Below are 21,714 nucleotides of genomic sequence, written 5' to 3' on the forward strand. Positions count from 1 at the left end.
TTGAATTTAAAAGTGTAAATTCAGAAATTATTGTATAAAATTGAGAATTAAAATGATGAATATGTCAAAGAGATAACAATAACAGCCCGACCAGAGAGCTGAAAACAGCCAAAGGCCACCAATGGGTCTTCAACACAGCGAGAAATATTTCACAATTGGAAGCAGGCATCAGCTGGCACCTTAATAAAAATGTGTACTTGTTCAGTGAAAATGCATGTCATATGCATGTATTTATTTTTGCCATGTTAGAAGATTGGACAGAAATGCGAGATTGGTAATTGAGATTTCAGAAAAATTTGCATACAGATATATATATCAGATATCAGAATGAGAGTTCTTATTATTATTGCATTACTCACCCACTCATACTACTCACATAAATAAAAACATTGCAATAATTTCTGAATTTACAATATTTGTTTACATATATTTATAGGTTCCAACAGATTTATAACTGATATGATGAAAGATGATTCAGCTGTTATTAATGCTATGGAGAAACTGACCAGCTATGGACCAAATGTAACAATGGAAGTCATGTACAGAATGTTACAAATAGACAATGTTATGGTGAGTTATATCTGAGGACCTTGATTGGGGTTACAGAGTCGGGAATAATGGGCATAACAGATAAAGAATAGGGAGCCAAACAAAATAAATGACTGAGAAATATGAGAAAAATATTAAGTATTAAAGATAATGGTAAAAAAATATATTGAAATGAATAGAGAAAAATGGCCAAAAAGATATAGATATGAGAAAAAGAGGAATAGAAATTGTTATGTAACAAATCAAGACAGGTATATTTTAATTTTTTTAGATTTTCTTTTATAAAATGAAGATGATAACTAAATTTAAAGTATATGAGGTTGACATTTATGAGTTAGATAATTCTATAAAAAAAAGAGAAAAATTTCATATTTTCAGACACTTTATAACAGTACTAACAGTTATGTACCAGTGTGCCATGATGTTATGAAGAATGTGAAGGACATTAATGAAACAACAAGATCCATGTTAGATAGTGTACTGTGTATTGAAGATATTAGTACAGCAATCAGTCAAATGGTGGCAGCATTCAATACACAAACATTCCAAAAACAGGTACTTGATGATAGAGATAAGTCTTAAAAACCATTATGGTTTGTTTGAAATCTTTAATGCTGTGGAATTATTTATTTTCATGGATTGATGCTCAATTTTATTTTCTTAGAGATTCCATTTCATGGTTTTGCCAAAATATGTATGCAAGCCTTTAGAAAATTTGTACTGATTAAAAAAAAAAAATTGTGTTCTATAATTATTTACAAGAAATCCATAAAAATTGGTATCATATAAATGACAATGAATCAACATGGACAGTATATAGTTATCAAAGGTACCAGGATTATAATTTAGTACACCAGACGCGCATTTCATCTACTTAAGACTCATCAGTGACACTCATATCAAAATATTTATAAAGCCAAACAAGTACAAAATTGAAGAGCATTGACGACTCAAAATTCCGAAAAGTTGTGCCAAATATGGCTAAGGTAATCTATGCCTGGGATAAGAAAATCCTTAGTTTTTCAAAAAATTCAAAGTTTTGTAAGCAGGAAATTTATAAAAATGACCACATTATTGATATTCATGTCAACACCGAAGTGTTGGCTACTGGGCTGGTCTGGTGATATATGTTTTGGAGGCAAACAAAATTAATGATATTTTGGACAAAAGAGTAAAATAGATAAAAGTTATGTTTCATTACTCATGTAAGACGTATTTTACACACAAATGGTACAAAACTTCAACTTTTGAAAGGACATAAATTTAATTGTAATTTTGAATTAAACATATTTGATGTGTTCAGTCGTTTATAAATCTACCTCAATAATTAAAAAAAGCATAATAGACCATGTAATTTCAACTGGATTTCAACTTATTTCACATTTTGATTATTTTAGAAATTTTATAGATTTGAATTATGATAAAGTTAGATAGGGAAAAATATGAAGGGACCATTTATAAAAAACTTATATGAATAGAAATTTAATATCCTTTTCCAGATGGAGACACATTTAATGAAAATGGATAATTTACTGAGAATGACAACTGTACCATCAGAACTAAAACTAGATGATGTATATAAAAAAGTAGAAAATTTGACAGCAGAAATTGGTATGTTTATGAACATGTCATTATGGTTTGGTGATATTACATCAGCGACGGGAATAGATACAAATACAGAGGAATGGAAGAAAGTGTCTGACAAAGTCTCTAGTATGATGAGTCAAACAAGGTAGGATATCTAAATTCAGGTACATTTTGAATTGATAAAAGTAATGGTTACATGATCTTAAACAAATTTGATTTGTTTTAAATTTTATTTTAATTTAAAGCAGAAAAATAGAATTTTTGAAAATTTTGCAACAAATCAACTATGGCAGACAATGAAATAGTACAAATTAAATCTTCCATATTTTGGTTACACTATGACCCAATTTAATCTACAATTTCAACTATAAATACATATATAACTACTGTAAATTCAGAATTTTTGCATGCATTTAAATTTGTTATTATGATTGTTGAACTATCTACAAAAATGTAAAATTAATTATAAGAATTTAAGAAAATTCTTGCTACGAATAGTTTGCAAGTTTTTATTTTTGTCAAATCCATCCCATTGCAATTTTAGCAGTAACAAAAATATAGCAAAACTTTCTGATTTGAAGTATATACATGTACTATATATATAATCAATGGATTGTAAATTTAAATATGATGCACAGACATACAAAGTGCAAATATAAAGTAGCCTTCTACTTTGCCAGTCAGAAATTAAAATTAGAAGAAAAATACTCTGGGAATGGGATTGCATTTAAATTCATTTTACCAACATCTAGCTTTTTGTTGAGCCTGCAACTAACAGCAAAAGTAGGCAAGAGACTGGGTTCTGTGGAAATCTTTCTAATTTTTATTACAAATGATCATAAATGCAAAAAAAAATATGTATACAAAGCAAGATGTTTGAACCGGAGGACAAAGGTATCTATTACTCAATAAAAAATATATCTTGTAGTTGGCCAGTAGTGATTGTAACAGTAGGACCATTGATAGAAGAAACAGAGGTGTGGAAATCAATGGAACCAACGATTAGAACTATCAACACATTTATGGAGTCAAGTGTAAAACAGATGGAACAATTGAATGGTAAGAACTGACACTGCTAATCTTCATTTGTAGTCAAGGTTGTTACACAAGAATTGAATGGTAAGAACTGACACTGCTATTCTTCATTTGTAGTCAAGGTCATTACACAATAATTGAGTGGTAAGAACTGACACTGCTATTCTTCATTTGTAGTCAAGGTCGTTACACAACAATTGAATGGTAAGAACTGACACTGCTAATCTTCATTTGTAGTCAAAGTCGTTACACAACAATTGAATGGTAAGAACTGACACTGCTATTCTTCATTTGTAGTCAAAGTCGTTACACAATAATTGAGTGGTAAGAACTGACACTGCTATTCTTCATTTGTAGTCAAAGTCGTTACACAACAATTGAATGGTAAGAACTGACACTGCTATTCTTCATTTGTAGTCAAAGTCGTTACACAACAATTGAATGGTAAGAACTGACACTGCTATTCTTCATTTGTAGTCAAAGTCGTTACACAACAATTGAATGGTAAGAACTGACACTGCTAATCTTCATTTGTAGTCAAAGTCGTTACACAACAATTGAATGGTAAGAACTGACACTGCTAATCTTCATTTGTAGTCAAAGTCGTTACACAACAATTGAATGGTAAGAACTGACACTGCTATTCCTCGTTTGTAGTCAAGGTCATTACACAACAATTGAATGGTAAGAACTGACACTGCTATTCTTCATTTGTAGTCAAGGTCGTTACACAACAATTGGATGGTAAGAACTGACACTGCTATTCTTCATTTGTAGTCAAGGTCGTTACACAACAATTGAATGGTAAGAACTGACACTGCTATTCTTCATTTGTAGTCTAGGTCTTTACACAAAAATTGAATGGTAAGAACTGACACTGCTATTCTTCATTTGTAGTCAAGGTCATTACACAACAATTGAATGGTAAGAACTGACACTGCTATTCTTCATTTGTAGTCAAGGTCGTTACACAACAATTGAATGGTAAGAACTGACACTGCGAATTTTCATTTGTAGTCAAAGTCGTTACACAACAATTGAATGGTAAGAACTGACACTGCCATTCTTCATTTGTAGTCAAGCTCGTTACACAAAAATTGAATGGTAAGAACTGACACTGCTATTCTTCATTTGTAGTCAAGCTCGTTACACAACAATTGAATGGTAAGAACTGACACTGCTATTCTTCATTTGTAGTCAAGGTCGTTACACACCTTTGTCAGGGATTTGTGCTAGGTGGATTGTAATAGCCATAATTTTAAGATGCTTTTCTGCGTCTCTTTTAATGATTTATTTTAATGTTTTGATTCTCAATTTCCAAAATATTTCCAGTCCGTAAACATAAATGCTGTATTTAGGTTTTTTCTTGACCATTATTATTGCAAAGTACCCTGAATGATCATATTACTGTAGTATAAAACTCTTGAAATATTGTGGATTCTATTATTTTCATGTACACCAATTTTCATGGAAAGAGGAAAAATGATACATGTATATTCATAGATATTTACTTTTCTTGGTTTTGCCAAAGTCTGTTCACAAAAAACTGGAGTCAATACCTCATGGAATATCTAAATTTTTTAGTTTACCTTTTTTTCTGAGATTTATGAAAATTGGTTTCCAATGTCATGATGATTCTAAAGTAGGTTATTTTTAATGTTTCAGATGCCTCTAGTTCTATGTCAAGGGTGAATGAGATGCTTAAGTATGCCATGCAATATTCTCCTGAACTTGTACAAGGAGTCTTTGATATGATGAAAAACCCAGATATGGTAAGAAAATCATTGTTACATCTGCATGTACAAACATAACCAGTGGTCTGAAATAATAAATAAGCAAGATTGTAATAAAACAAAACAAAAATATTGATAAGAATTAAAAAAAACCAACCACTTTAAACACACGGTAAAAAACTCTATTGCATTCAGAATGGAGTTTAATTTACAAAAAAGCATAGTAACACCTTAGTTTGTGATAAGTTGTATTTTGTTATAGAAAAAAAGCAACCTAAAAAAACACACAAAAATTCATAATTCCAGCAAAAAGTTCCTATGAAGTATCTTCAAATACATGCACTGATATTTTTATTTATCGTCCTTCCCTACGCCTATATCACCCTGCTCTGTCACTCAGTAATTCTCGTATCAAGACTTCAAAACGAGACTGGTCAGGCATTAACAGCGACGTCACAATGTGAGAGGAGAAGTTATCAGCGACGTCACAATGTGAGAGGAGACGTTATCAAGCTTGCTTTTGTCAAGCGTAAAACTGTCTAAGGGAGAGGAAAAAAGACCTTTAAAATAGAACGATAAATAGATAATCGGGTTTTTTACGTATAGATATCGTAAATATCAGCCGCTCAACACAATGTGAAACTTTTTAGCTCGTTCGCTACGCTCACTCGCCAAAAAGGTTCACATTGTGGCTCGCGGCTGATATTTTACGTTATCAATGTGTAGAAAACCCGATAATCTATACTTACTAAGCAATATGAAGAGCTCCTCAAAATGATGAATGCTATAATTTTAGATGAATGCTGCCTTTTCAAGTAAAGACATGGCAGATTTTTGTCAGAAACAGATTTTGTTGAGCATGCCAATGCCTTCCTATGTTCCTGTTAGTGAAATTAATGACATGATGTGTTCTACAAACTGGACAGAAGTTATAATTGAAATGACAGCAATGTATGATATGACTGGTGCAATTGAAAAGGTAGGTTAGGATTGGAAAGTTTAGAAGTGTACTGGCAGTCTTAATGTCCTATTTGTGTATTGAAGTTTTTGTTGTATGAGTTTTCAAGGTCTGCATGAAGAATTGTCACCCTACCAGGATACATTATTCTAACTGTCAGCCGACCAGCTGTCATTGTGCTTATTCCTAAATTATGCACAGTTTGAGGAGGGGCAGCAATGGTCATTTTCAATTCTAAGGATTAAGCCTGTAGGGGATCAAATACACAGTCTTTGCACTGACAGTGAGTACAAGACCACCTAGGGCCTAAAATGCAATTGGAAAATGTTAGGCATTATAGTTTAATAACTCAAAAACAAATATTTTAAAGATTTTAATCCAAGTTTTAGTTGTATCACCATTAAACCAAATGTAAGAAGAGAGTTATCTCCCTTTAGCTTTGAAAAGTTCAATGAAGCAAATATATCTGTTATTTTAGATGATGTCTGCAATGATGGACAACAGTACAGAATCATCTCCCTTTGATTGGACAGGTATGGTGAAAAATGTGGATAAGATGGTCACAATTTACAGCAGTCCCACACCACTAATGGAGGGAAATCCCATTGTCACTATAATGTCAATGAATATGTCTATCTTACAAGAAACTATGAATGTTGTTATGAATAACCTCCAGGAAATGAATGTACAAAATATAACTGCGTAAGTTTTAAACCTGAATACAATTATTTATAATTAATGATAATTAAAATAATAAAAAAAAAATGATGTTCACTAAAACCAAAGTTTTAGAAGGAAATGTAACAAACTTGAAAGTGGTTTATTAAATTTGAGTGCATTTACTTTGTAAGAGTTAATCAGTAATCAATAGGTTACATGAATATTTTGCAAAACAAGAAATTTGCTGTCATACATGCATTTTATTATGAATTTGTTTTATTTATAGTTTAACATCCTTAAGCCTCTCTATGATGGAACAGTTAGATACAACCATGTCTTCAAACAACATGTGGAGAACAATGAAAGTTTACTTAGATTTTTGGAATAGTTATGTTTTATTGGTAAATAAACAGTTAGAAAATCCACAGTGTAAGTTTACCAGCTTTAAGGTGTTACCCAACACTTTCACTAAAATAAATTTGGCTCGTTTAATTTTCATAAAATTTTGACAAAGTATTAACTTTGACCATTTAACAAAAATGTAAAAATTTCAAAAAATTTGAGCCAACCGTTTTGTCAGAAAAATTACACTGGTTTTATAGTAGTTTGACAAACACCAATTTTGATCATTGAGAAGCTTATTATTCCCTTTACAACACAATGTAATTAAAACGTTAAGCTGATTTTACAGAGTTATCTCCCTGTAGTGTTAGGTACCACCTTAACTTAGCATTTTGAATTGATTTACTTTTTGGTGTACCAATGTTCAACGTTACTTTTTTTGCTTTATTTCTTTCTAGACGATTTGTCTTGCAATTTTCTTATTTTCATAGCATATTTACCTAAGGAAAGATCTAAGTTTAACATTTCTGTTTCAATTTGTATTCCTGTTATTTTTGCATTTGTGTAAGTCAGGAAATATTAAGTCAATCTCTAAAATTAGTCGATAACTTGGTTTATAGTACATTTCCTAATAAGTGCTCAACTCTCGAGAATATAAATTTTATAATTCAATTTTATACACAGAGAAACAATTTGTTTAGATGTAATTGTTTTTCCTATTTTAGTAATTGTTGATATAAATTTCCTGGCCAATATGTCATCCACATTTGCTGAATTCATACAAACGTCGTCTGCTGCCATTCCTGGTCTGCTAGAAGCTTTGAAAAATACAACTGTTGATGTCACACAGGTATAAACTTCATTTTGCATTGTCTATCTAAAAATTTTGGCAAATTATTTTTATACTGAAGATTTTTGATATACAGTCGATTCCACTTAATTGCATACCGCTTAATAGCATAATTCGGTTAATTGCATACTTTTCTCCTGCACAAAACCATTTCCCATTCATCTAATGTTAAATTGTACGGTTATATGCATAGCCCCACAAGTGGCATTTCGGTTAATTGCATAGAAAATAATCGCCAGCTAGATATGCTTAGTTAAAACTGACGAGATGTTTTGACCGGAAACAGCAATTTGGTAAGTATATTTTTTTTGAATGCATCATTATTTTTTATATTTTTTTACATTTACTTCTGTGTTATTTAAATAAAGTTTTAAAACAGTTTCTTTCGTGTTTATATGATTATAAAAAAGGCCTCGATGTGTACACAGGTAAAGTTTCCCATATTCTATTTTAAGCCTCGAGGTCATAAAAATGTCAATCAGCTGATTGTTGTAAAAACACAACCATTCTATGATCTTCTATCTCAAAAGGTGTTAATTGATTGCATTTCAAACATTGTTCATAGATTACATTTTGGGTGTATTTTTAAAACAATAACGCCTGCTAATTATCGATCATTATCCAATGTGCAATCTCGTAATTTGGCTAGGGATGATCTACATTTATGTTAAATATTACAGGGCATTTATATATGGTTGAAGAATTTCATACATCAATCTTTCATTTTTAATATTTTTTGAAAAGAACATTAACTTAAAATTATTATATTTTCTCACTTTCAACACTCGTGTCCAGCAAATAACCCGTGCAGGGCCCCATTACATGTGCTTTGCATATACGAAACTAACGAGGTTAAAGTATACAACAGTGTTTCATCACTGTGCAATCGGTAAATACTGCAAATTAAAGGCAGTTCATTACACATTTATTGTATCAAATGATTATAAACTGTGTAGCATTATTCAACAGTTTGTTTTAATCAAAGCGTTATAATATAATTTGTACATCCGGGTCATAGAAACAAATCTATTTTTAGAACAATTTTATTTTCGTATCTCAGGTAAAGGAAAAGTCGGTACATCAATAAACTAAAACTAAATGTGTTTATAAACTTTATTGAAAGAATAAACAATGAAATAAAATGCATGACACTAGACAAATAACTTTTATTAGAATAAATAATCATTCAATATGTTGTAAGAGGATTATGGACGTTCATCTTTCTTCAGGATTTCCTTTTACTGATCTGCACTATCGATGTTATTTGACTCCGTATTTTGGCATTTCGGATATAAGCATACTCCGCTTTATTGCATAATTTCGTCTGACAAATAGGCTATGCAAATAACCGGAATGTACTGTACCTTCTTTTTGAAGAGGGTGTTAAACAGTTATGGGATGTCAGTTGACTCTTCTGTAAATCTTTTTGTCCATCCCCACATTTTTAATTGTTATCTGAAACATTCACAAAATCATATTAACAACATGTTCATTTGCATCTACCAACAAACATTAAATCAATCAAAATCAATATCAAGAAAATCAATATTTTCTCATTGTTGAAGCACAATGGTTTCCTTTAATTGCTTATATCCACTCCATAATTTTGGTGGATAGTTGTCTCATTGGCAATCATACCACATCTCCTTATTTTGATGTTAGAATTCAATTTTAAAGTGGTCTTGTCAAGTCTAACAATATTTGTAATATTAATTTGCCTTTCATTTCAGTTCTTTAAAGTATTAATGGCTGGCGATTGGACAAAGATATGTCAGGGTACAAAAATAACAGATCTGCTCACATCATCTCCTAATACAGATCTGGCTAAGTTTGAAGATGATCTTTGTAAGATGAACTGGACAAAAATATTAATTGAGCTTGGAGAAAACCAAGATGTTGACGTACAGCTTTTTACAGAAAAGGTAAATCATTTTGGCAAAATGCCTTTCCATATATGGAGAAAGGTAAATCATTGTGCCCAACACCATTTGATAAACAAAAGATTCAACTTTGAATACTTTAAGTAATAATTTTCATTATTTGTTTTCTATCAATTAAAGGTGAAAACTCATATTTTTGGGTAGGGATCCTGAATATGCTCCCAGATTAATTATTTGATAAATCAAAAAGTTATGTTTTATTTTAGAGTGCTCACACGTCTATTGTCTTAAGACAATTTTTTCTCCAAATATTTGTCATTTTTAATTTTTTTCTATGTTGTAATTTATATTCTATGTTTTTATTTTCAGATCATTAATTTATTCCTAATAGATCGTAATAATGTGACCAATATTGACCTTGACTGGAATGCTATTGAGAAGAATACAGGGAGAATGTTTGAATTACTGATGACAGTCAATGTAGATAGTTTAATGTCCTGGGACAAGCTATTTACACAGTTTAACTTACAGAAATCTAATACCACTTGGAATGACTTTATATCTGTTTTCACTATGACCAAAGATTTAGATGTCAAAAAGTAAGAAGCATTTGATATTATAGAGCCTGTTGATTAATTGGATAATCAAGGTCGTCAAAAACCACCCTCATCTTCTTCGTCGATTAATTGAGATTAAGTTTTATAGGGTCTTCATTTTGTGACTTCAATTCCTTCACTCTGACTGTCATGACTTTGTATTCCCATAGAAAGTACCTTCATTTCCTTTCAAATGAGAATTTGTTTGGCCTTATTGATCCTGTAAGTTTATTGAAAATTAAAATTAGTAATATGTCATGTTTCTTTATTTACTGAATTAAATCTATATTTTCGTTCATATTTTTGGAGAATTTTCATAAGTGACTAAAAGTATATATTTATTGACAAGAAACAGAAGTTTTTTTTTTTTTTATAGATACTAGAAAAAGTTATAAAAGAAATGATATGCCATTTTTCACTAGCTAATTAAAAATTGCCAACTGATTTTTAACAAGTAAAATATTTACCTAAATATTGTCTTTTTCTGTCTTTTTTTTTATAGTTTGATGAGTATTTTTGATGGATTAAATGCAGTGGGTACATCCTTGATCAATATGAATCTAAATAGCACAGCATCTGCAATGGAGGCCAATATAGTGCAGTCCTTGCTCTATCAACAACTTCATATCTATAAATTTATAGTCATTCAACTCAAGTATTTTAATGGTAAGTTTGCTTGTCTGAAGGAAAGTATTAGGTAATAAACTTTTCTTTTTTCATCTCACTTCTTTTTGATAGGAAAAGAAAAGTTTTATAGATATAGGAAGATGTGGTGTGATGTTTGTTTGTGTTTTCCCTGAAGGAAAGTATTAAGACCATTTCTATCTCACTTCTTTTTGATTGAAAAAGAAAAGGTTCGTGTTTGTTAGTGTTGTTGGGTTACTCTCTTGCATGTCCTAGTGTTAGTCCTGTTTTACCTCTGTCTGTCCACCAATTTTTTTAAAGCGTGGGTATCATATGTGAGCAGTAGTTCACAGTTTTACTTGTTCCTTACTACAGACATATCTGCCTCTCATATATTGTTGATTTTCATATGTACCTGTGATAAACAATATCTTTTTATTTCCATATCACAAACAGATTTTATATCTAAATTAAATTTATTTTCAGATACAGGACATGTTGATTTAAGACAATATTTTAATTCTGAGGAAGTTAACAAACTATTAGACACTATAGCATTTTCTCCAGAGGTCAGCACTGTAGCTTTATTGACACTGGTGGACACATTACAGGATCCAAATAAGGTGAGGTATCTCTAATCTCAAAATCATTTTGTTTGAATTAAATAAAAAAGTATGAATCTAAATTCTGTAGGTGTGTTTTCAAAATTGAAATTATAGCAATACTGTTAATCATTTTTATACTGCACTCGTTCTATTTGAGCAGTCAAAATGCGTTGAAAGTATATTTCTATGTCATATACAGTCACTGACATGATATCACTTTTCCTCATGAATATTTAAATAGAAATTGCCGAAATCATAATTAATTATTCATACGACCTATTCAACCTGTTCTTGTTTCCAATGTAAACAACGATGCGTTTAATGACTCAAACTGATTTCTTTTGCAATTGTTATAAAAAACATGTTTCACTTGTTGATATATTTGGTGTGCAAACTATAAATCATTATGTTTTATGCTTATTGTTGATATTTTGGCCGATTCTGAAACAAATTTGTTCACCATCGATGTACATTTCATCGTGTTGTATATTTCTCCGACTGCATGACATGTTGCCTTTTTATAAAAGGGCGAACTTTCCCAATTTTTAAATCAAATGATAGCATTAACACATTAAACAACAATTAAAAATGTTTTTATTAGATTGCATTATAAAGACAATAATAGTGCATTGACTTGACATATCAACGATATAAGGATTCGGCACGAAACAGTTTCTAAGCCTCATCCTTATATCATTGATATGTCAAGTCAATGCACTATTATTGTCTATGTATTAATCTAGAAGTCAAATATGATAATTCTTTAATGTATTGCAGAAAGTGACTAATGAAAAAAACACCAAAATTACACATCTATTGAAAAAAATAATGAACTATTATTTTTCAGGTCAACAAAGTATTGAATTCCTGGGAAGAAATGTGCTCTGATTTGTCAGTTTTCAAATCAGTTATTTCACTCCCTGCTAATACAAGTGTAGACACTGCTGACCTGCAGACCAAAATATGTGGGGTTTACATAAATTACACCAAGCTGTATGAGGAATTGATTGCTGGTGTTGATGGTTTACCAGAACTCATTGAAGCTGTAAGTTGCTTTATCAACAAGAAAATTATGTATGAAGCAAAGATTTGAAAACTTTACTTTTATGATAAGATAAACAGACATAATTAATATTGAAAATAGATTATTTTTGGCAGAGTTTAAATTTTAAAATTTATTAATGGTGAATGTTATTGCCTTTTGACCATGTTTAACTGATCCCTGAATTAGATCTTTCATACAGAATGGTTTAATCAAGATATTGTTGTGATGAAATTACAGTAGGGAAAATATTTTGCATTATTATAACAAGTAACAAGTTTTTATTAGAGATTTCAGAACCTGGCCTTCTTCAGTTTCGTCAGGTTCTTTATTAGTCTTTTATACTACATGATAGACAACTCTCTTTCACAATCATTTAGATAAGTAGAGATTATTTTGAGGACACAAACAGATGAGTATGATCATTGTCAAAAAGGGCTATTATTTTGGTTTCAATATTTTCAGTTAACTAAAATGAATGGTTCTGCTGTACCAACAGAATTTTGGAAGATTTACGAGACATATAATGAGCTGTTGATGGACATGATAAACAACCCGCCAAATATAACTATCAGTGACAGTAATGCATGGCTAATGGAGTCACAATATACCAAGGCATGGGAAAACTTTGTGTCTCGAGTAGCTGATGGATTTAAGCCCGAAAATTATATAACGTAAGTTTTGGTTGCAGCTTATTTATTTTTCATTATTTGTATATGAAAGAAAAAAAATCCATATTTTTAAGTAATGATGAAAAGAAATTTTTCAAAGAAATCTGCTGTATTTCATGACAGAGATATATTCAATTGAAATGATTTTTAAAGAGTACTGGTAATATTTGTTTCATCATAGTTTAAATAGTTTTCATTACATGCAAGTGCAGAGTTTAAAATAAAAAAAAACAACCTATGAAATGGACATTTCACTTTAAAGGTTGTGTATATAAAAAAAAACATGTATTCAAATACAACAGCTATATTTTGTCATGCCTTCTGTTTGTTTCTTCTAGTTATTTTTATTTAGGATATATGTGATATAATATTTTACTGCTATACAACTATTTCTTTAGGACACTGACCAGTTTTTCACAAAAGTCACAAGAAGCTGCTTTGAGTAGTTTGGCTTCTGTCCCAGAATTTAATGCTATATTGAACTATGTCAGTGTGTATATGAAAGTCATATTAAACAGATTCAACCAAAGTACAAGTAAGTAAAACCATATGATAATTTATTTCATATTTTGAAAAGCTTCCCAATGAACTAGCACATTAAAAATCAGGCTCAGCATGTCTGTCTATGACATACGTGTAACAGGATTCATTTTCATATCACTTAACATGTTCTTCCTGAATATGCATTTAATTTTATAATAAACAGCCATCCATCCATTCATATATCAATCCAATATTATAATAAAACTGTTTATTTTTCATAATGAGTTGTAAACTCATTAGCTTACAATATATATTTTTACAATTAAATTTTGAAATATATTTCAACATTTATTTATGAAATAGAAACATTGTTAAAAACTTATTTCAGGTGTAAATGACTTTGCCTCCTTATTTGATGGTTATCCTGAGATGGAGAAAGTTACAGCATTAATGGATGATCTACCACAGTTATATCAAGTCTGGGTGTTTAACAGTATCTATCATTCTGATAAGGTAGGTGAACTCTCATTTATATTTAAAAAAAAAATTAAACAATCTTTATACATGTATACTAAGAAGGGATCAGAGACCTTAATTGATATGGAGATTTTTTTATAAATCGTTTATCAATTAGTAACAGGTTGAAATGAAATAATGAGAAAGCAATAATTACTTTTTTGCGTCTCTTTTTTGTTTTCAGATTTCAAGCTTACTGGTAAACTTACAAAGCTGGGACCAGTTCTGTGATATGACTGATCCCCTGTTTGATGTTCCAGGATCCAATTTCAGTATATCTGGATTCCAATCTGCCCTGTGTAATCTTAACTTGACAAGACTTATGTTAGAAGCTACTGAATATAATGCTGTACCTGAAATAGAACAATTGGTAAGATTTATATATTTTTACTAGTACAAAAATGCAGAGTTATATAAATGTGAGGTCTTATCTTAAGCTATATCTACAATCCTGGCATAAACTTTTATCCCTAGATGTTTTATGTTAAATTTGTTGTTTTTTTCAAGTTCAACAGTTGGGCAGTGAAAATTGGTGTTAATGTTGCAGCATGAAGAAACTTTCACAGATTTTTGAAAGCAAAAATCAAATGATTTTATGTTGTTTTTTTTTTATCAGATCACGTATATTTCAATTTTTTTTTGGTCATCTGATGTCAAACAAAACTTCGGAATTTCAATAATTTTCTGTGACTGATTGTTACTTTTTTGTTTCAGTTTTCAAACACCAGTGGCTCACCACACATTGTTAACACTACAGAACTTGTTGCACAGTTTAATCAATTTTCAAACTTTTTGATGGGATATATAGAAAAGACAACAAGCACTGACCTTGGAAACTACACACTACCAAAGTTCTTAAACATGCAGTATTGGATTGATGCATCTGAAATGTTGAATTCTATAATAAGTGATCCTGCAAGACTTATGCAGTAAGTATGTTTTTATGCCCCTGCCATAGCTGAATGAGCAATATAGTGTATCCTTGTCCTTCTGTATGTACGTGGTGACTACCGACCTTGCAAGGGCTGTATAGCCAGACAAGATCGTTAAAAACTTCCATTTGTTGTATGTACGTCCTGAAATGGTTTTCTTTTTTTAACTTTAGTTTGCCTCAACCAAATGTTATGAAACTTATTCACAATGCTTATTATCACAAATTCGGAGCTTTGAATTAGGGCTAAATCACTATTTCTGTTATGGTGTTATGCCCCTTTATAACAGTATATGCTAGCAGGGGCATCATCATCTGTGTCCACGGACATATACTCCATTTATTTAAAAGTACTAAATTTTGAAATATAGCGAGACCTTGCCATCTGTTATAAACCAGATTTTATTTAACAATGGTTTAATATATTCTGATTTTTCCAAAAATAATTGATTGCTTAGTCTAGATTTAAGTATTTGTAAATTTGTAAATAAAGAAACCTGAGAAAGCTTTGTTATTCTTAGCCATTGTAACTTTACCAACCAATAATTTTCAAAACACTTCTGCTATAAACTGAATAAGCTAATCACTCGCAAAAAAACCTGTAATAACTTTGTCAAAACCACTGAAATAATGACCTATCTCTAAGAATAAAAAAAATGTACTCAACAAATTGTAAAAGCCTTATAATGTATAATCACAGTAATAGGTATTCTATTTGAGAAATATTAATTTTTAAATAAGATTTTTCTCTTAATTTTATAATATTATCAGCTTAAATAAAATATTTGATAAATCTGTTATAAATTATAATATTGATGTGTTTTAGTCTTATTTATACAAAACAACTATATAGATATAGGTAAAATGATTTTTTTAATCATTCTCTTTTTTTTTCAGATTGTCAACATCTTTACCCAAAGTATTTCAGTCAACCAGTAATGCAACAGATCTGCAGGGACTAATACAGACAATGGTCGACAGTGATCCAGTATTTAAACAATCCATACAGACATATAAAGCTTTCTATGTTATCTTCCAACATTTTATCAGTAGGATAGAAAATAGTAAGTTAATTCTTTGACATTACCAACAACAAGATTGGTACTACATGTACCATAAAAGAATCTTTTGTAATACTTAATTTTTAAGATGAAGGCAAACAGAATCTTTAAAGACTAAGACAAAATAAGATATCATTGAGACATGAGACATAACCCAAAATAATGAACAATTATACAAGTTTCAGCACAAAGAGAAAGACTTGTTTAAATTCAAATGATCCAGATGGGTTAAATTCATATTGCACTAAAATATTTTCTTTTGTTTATAGAAATAAAAAGATATGTTATAATTGCAAATGAGACAAAAGAGACCAAATGACGTAGAAGGATAGTAACTATACACAGCTTCTTTTGCATAGGTACTATTTCTGTACTAAAAATTTGTAGTACTGGAAATCTACTTTTAATATTTAGTATTATTTTGTTACTCTAAAATTATTGTAATATTTAGGTACCTATATTTTACAGTACTTTATTTGTACTTGAAATTTAGGTACTACAGATTGTTGGTCACTACTGTTACATTTTCAGCATTTTGAAAGATTTTCTATTTCAAATCTCTTAACAATGCTTAAAGTTATGATTTTCAAACATGGAATATTGTATTATTTCTGTACCAAAATATTTAGTACAAATCAAGTACTGTAAAATACAAGTACCTAAATATTACAATAGTTTTAAAGTAAAGAAAAAGTACTAAATATTAAAAGTTAATTCCAGTACTACAAATTTTTAGTACAGAAATAGTACCTATGCAAAAGTAGCTGTGTAGGTTACTGTACAACTTCAACAAAGAGCAAAAACCAATACCAGGTAGCATTTTATAAAAGTATTTTTGATATATATTTTCAGCGACTGTTTTTTCCGACCTGATATATCAGAACATTAAATAGTATTTTACCAACTTGTTTATATGAGCTGTTTTAATTAGTTTATACCACAGCATTATAAAGTTTTAAAAAAACATATATAATCTACAGCCATTGTGAATTTATCATTGCAGAGACAGTGATAACTATGGAAGATTTGTTTGGTAATGCAACAGAAATAATTAAACTCTGGGAATTGTTTATCAGACCTGGTGTTTTGGAAACTGTCTTAAATTCTGTCAATACTCCTCAGGTAAAATATAATAAAGAATTAATTAGGTTCAGGGAACTTTATTGTCGTTCTTTAGATTTATTAAAAATTGATCTTTTCCCCTTTTATTGCATTAACTGTTCATTAAATTACTTTATCATACATTTAGTAATAAATACAGTAGTTTTGAATATTTGATAAATAGCCTGCTGTTTAATCCATATTGCACAACTTTGATGCACACCCTTTATCACACCCCTACTAATTTTCAAAATTTTTTTTTTTATACATTAACTCCATTTTAGTTTATACAAGCTTCTTCAGATTTTTTTCTCTCAAAATGGGTTCTCGATGAACGGTCATTCGGGCGTGGCGCAATTTATTGAATGACATTATTTGGAATGTGACGTCACAAACGTCGAATTTTCATATTTCTGACACACGAAATGCAACTATAAAAAGAACTCAAGGAAATACCATACAAAACACACAAAAAAATACAATTAATAAAATATTTTTTAAACAGCAGCACATGAATTGTATGGTTACAGAGGTGCTTCAGATGAGTAATTGAGCAGTTCGTTTAAAGCTTTTAAAACAAGACAAAAGTAGAACTGAAGGTAACCCAGGTGTTAGGGATCAGAAAGCAGTTCATATACATGTACTCTCCTGTTGAAATATATGATAAAGCTTATAAAACATGGCAAAATCCGTATCACATGCCATATCTCCTTCAACCAATATCATCCCTCGGGCCTAAAGGCCCTCTGGCTGATATTGGTATCTCGAGATGATACGGCATATGATACGGATTTTGCCATGTATTATTCTCTATGTATTACCAAAGAAAAAGATATTCTTAATGTGGATTCTGCACAGACATGTGAATCATATGTGAATACAACACATCCATGTGAATCTTATGTAAATACAACACATATATGTGAATCCTTCACAGCTATGCAATTCAAACAGATCTATGTGAATGATAATTCAACAGTGTATAGTGTATCTTTAAAACTAAGACTGGTATTTTTCTTGCATTATAAAAAAAGTTTGGCATACTTTAGAATTGACTTCTTGTGAAAACAAATTAAAAAAGTCTTACTTTATTGCATATTTTGCTTTAAATACTGATTCTAAAAATAAACATTCATGTTTCATCTATTTCAGATGACTTCACTGTTCACCTATGATAATATCACAGCAGTTATGATGTCACTGTGTTATACTGGCAACTTTTCACATTACTTCATAGTGCCAAGTTATATCAGCTTGGACATAGAACAACTTAAAACAGACTTCTGTGCATTAGATCTCATGAAAGTATCTTCAGAAATTATGCATGAAATAGATTCTGTTGATTCTGCTATTAATGAGGTAAGTTCTTTCTGTTAATTTTTGGGTATGTGTTTGATGGAACACTTTCTACACATTCAAACAATATTGAGATGATCAATTGTATCTTTACGGTGGTACCCAACACTTTCACTAAAATTGATTTGGCTCGTTTAATTTTCATAAAATTTTGTCAAAGTATTTACTTTGACACTTAAACAAAAATATAAAAATTTAAAAAATTTTGAAGCAACCGTTTTGTCAGAAAAATTACACTGGTTATACAGCAATTTGACAACCACCAATTTTGATCATTGAGAAGCTTAATATTCCTCTTACAACACAACGTAATTAAAACGTTTAGCTGACTTTACAGAGTTATCTCCCTGTAGTATTAGGTACCACCTTAAGAAGCTGGAGAACCCATAGTATACTGTTGACTTTCAATAAGAATTTGATAACAACTACCACATACTGATATTAAAATCATGTGCACCTAGAAATTTTTTCAGTGAACTCAAAAAGTTCCAAATTCCTATTTAAGAATGGTGAAAGTCATTTATGCAGGTAGATGTTATTTCTTGTTTGTTTTCTACGATGCTCCCTGTCTTATCTCAACAATATATTGCTTTCACAAATTTGATTATTTGATACAGAATTATTTTATATCTAGACCCTCAAAATTTACTTAAACCTCATTTTCTTATTCACAAAATACAGTAAGATTGCGAAACAGATTTTTTATATCAGCATATTCAGTGTACAAATTGAAAAAAAAACATTAGATATATGATTTTAACTGAAATAGTGTTGCAGAAAATATTTAGTTTCTCCCAACCTTTTTATAAATTTTTTGATATGAACATGATGAATGGAAGTCTTAACCTTTTTCTACAAGTCAAGTCTGTTGCACATTTATAAGTCAAAGCTTTTGATTTAGATATTATTTCAGGCTTTCAGCAATACAACTGAGATTGGTTGGGATATTATTTCCAAGTTCCTAGGCATTGATCAAACCCTGACCAATCAGATGACAGCTCTTATAGGACATCCACCTATGTTAGAGTTGCCTACCACTTGGATGAATGAATCTTATTGGATGAATCTACTTGCACAGTATACACAGAGCAGACAGGATCAACAAGATATTGCCGCAGAGTAACAATTTGTTTATTCATAAAGATTTAAATAAAAAAAATCTTTAATATGATTATGCAACAGATTTTATATTGACTAATAACATTTTAATTTGATAAGCAAATTTACATAAAAGTTTAAACTTCAAAATTATTTTTCAAAATATTGAATTTCTTAGAACGTCCAATTGGGAAAAGAATTTGAATGGTGTAATATTCATGTTTTTTGGTTGAAATATAATAACTTGATAATATTTCTGCTATTTTTACGTAATAATGAGATTGAGATTTTTTGTTTGTTTCAGGCTTCTAACCTTCATGAATTCTCTACAGCCAATTTTAAATGAAGAGCCATTCTTATCCATGGGACATATAATGGACACCTATCTGCAACTGCTATTAGATAATCTGCAAGCAGTTAATTCAACTACATTAACTTTGGATAATATGTTCAGATCCATTCCAGCTCTATCTGACATTTATACAACTCTAAAAATAAATGATAGTGTCTTGAACGAACTCTTTATGTCACCTATGAAGAATCCAGAGGAATTTTTGAAACTGATGTCGCTATCCGACCCATACAAATATTTCTGTGAAGATGAAAAACACTGGCATATTATATTTGTTGTGAATGCTGATACACCTAGTAAAATTTGCTCTGGAAATTCTTCTGAAATTTTAGAAGAATTGATGAATAAATTGAAGATTTCAGACTACATGAGTGCTGTGCAAAATTCCTCAATTTTACCTGACTGGGCGAATATCATTAGAAATTCTATGAAATTGTCAGATGTTATTATGCAAATGATTTCATCAGATAATATAAAATTTGACCTTTCTAAAACATTGACAACTTTATCATCATATAATAATACTGACTTTTTATGGAATTATTTATCTTTATTTTCACAATTGGGAACGCAAGTAAACAACACAAGTTCTGAAACTTGGGGTGAACTTGATTCAATCTTTAAGAATATGCAGTTGGCAACACAGCTGACAAACGTTATTATGGATAAGATTTTGACACCAGGAAATAAAATTGATTTTGGTGCCATCATAAGGAATACCAGCGTTGTGACAGCTCTGCTAAATTCCATTGACTTAAGTTCTGATTCTGTGAATGGATTATTTAATGGATATCTTAGGGCAGAAAAGGTATGTACATATACATGATTTTCAGAAATAAGTAAGGCATGGACAACTTAAGGTGGTACCTAACACTACAGGGAGATAACTCTGTAAAATCAGCTTAACGTTTTAATTGCGTTGCGTTGCGTTGTGAAGGCAATATTCAGCTTCTCAATGATCAAAATTACTGTTTGTCAAACTGCTATATAACCAGTATAATTTTTCTGATAAAACGATTGGTTCAAAAGTTTTGAAACTTTCATATTTTTGTCAAAGGGTCAAAGTAAATACTTTGTCAAAATTTCATGAAAATTAAACGAGCCAAATTAATTTTTGTAAAGGTGTTGGGTACCACCTTAATCATCATACAATAAAGTACTGACTATTTTTATTATTATTAGTCTTTGTTTTCACCATTGGGTATAAAAGTCAACAATACTAAGATAAATGGTATTTCAGAAATTACTAAGATAAATGGTATTTCTGAAATTACTAAGATAAATGGTATATCAGAAATTACTAAGGTACATGGTATTTCAGAAATTACTAAGATAAATGGTATTTCAGAAATTATTTAGTTAAATGGTATTTCAGAAATAATTAAGATAAATGGTATTTCAGAAATTACTAAGATAAATGGTATTTCAGAAATTATTCAGTTAAATGGTATTTCAGAAATAATTAAGATAAATGGTATTTCAGAAATTACTAAGATAAATAGTATTTCAGAAATTATTTAGTTAAATGGTATTTCAGAAATAATTAAGATAAATGATATTTCAGAAATTACTAAGATAAATGGTATATCAGAAATTACTAAGATAAATGGTATTTCAGAAATAGTTAAGATAAATGGTATTTCAGAAATTTTAAATGGTATTTCAGAAATTTTAAATGGTATTT

The 21,714-nt window shown here is 30.1% G+C and overlaps 1 protein-coding gene across 1 annotated transcript in view; it reads left to right on the forward strand.

The window, feature by feature from the left end:
- LOC143045043 (uncharacterized) overlaps positions 1-21,714 on the forward strand; it is a 121,240-nt gene that overhangs the window by 30,664 nt on the left and 68,862 nt on the right. Inside the window, exons 12-35 of the mRNA XM_076217332.1 lie at positions 437-570; positions 928-1,104; positions 2,049-2,281; positions 3,065-3,195; positions 4,837-4,943; positions 5,701-5,883; positions 6,341-6,564; positions 6,809-6,951; positions 7,590-7,714; positions 9,445-9,636; positions 9,964-10,193; positions 10,693-10,856; positions 11,301-11,437; positions 12,267-12,464; positions 12,927-13,135; positions 13,531-13,667; positions 14,004-14,128; positions 14,316-14,501; positions 14,846-15,060; positions 15,960-16,126; positions 17,127-17,245; positions 18,377-18,583; positions 19,494-19,699; positions 19,983-20,838. Coding sequence (XP_076073447.1) covers positions 437-570; positions 928-1,104; positions 2,049-2,281; positions 3,065-3,195; positions 4,837-4,943; positions 5,701-5,883; positions 6,341-6,564; positions 6,809-6,951; positions 7,590-7,714; positions 9,445-9,636; positions 9,964-10,193; positions 10,693-10,856; positions 11,301-11,437; positions 12,267-12,464; positions 12,927-13,135; positions 13,531-13,667; positions 14,004-14,128; positions 14,316-14,501; positions 14,846-15,060; positions 15,960-16,126; positions 17,127-17,245; positions 18,377-18,583; positions 19,494-19,699; positions 19,983-20,838 — 4,805 coding nt within the window. The remainder of the gene's footprint in view (positions 1-436; positions 571-927; positions 1,105-2,048; positions 2,282-3,064; positions 3,196-4,836; positions 4,944-5,700; positions 5,884-6,340; positions 6,565-6,808; positions 6,952-7,589; positions 7,715-9,444; positions 9,637-9,963; positions 10,194-10,692; positions 10,857-11,300; positions 11,438-12,266; positions 12,465-12,926; positions 13,136-13,530; positions 13,668-14,003; positions 14,129-14,315; positions 14,502-14,845; positions 15,061-15,959; positions 16,127-17,126; positions 17,246-18,376; positions 18,584-19,493; positions 19,700-19,982; positions 20,839-21,714) is intronic.

The sequence above is a fragment of the Mytilus galloprovincialis genome, chromosome 9 (genome assembly GCF_965363235.1).
Source record: "Mytilus galloprovincialis chromosome 9, xbMytGall1.hap1.1, whole genome shotgun sequence".
Lineage (NCBI taxonomy): Eukaryota > Metazoa > Mollusca > Bivalvia > Mytilida > Mytilidae > Mytilus > Mytilus galloprovincialis.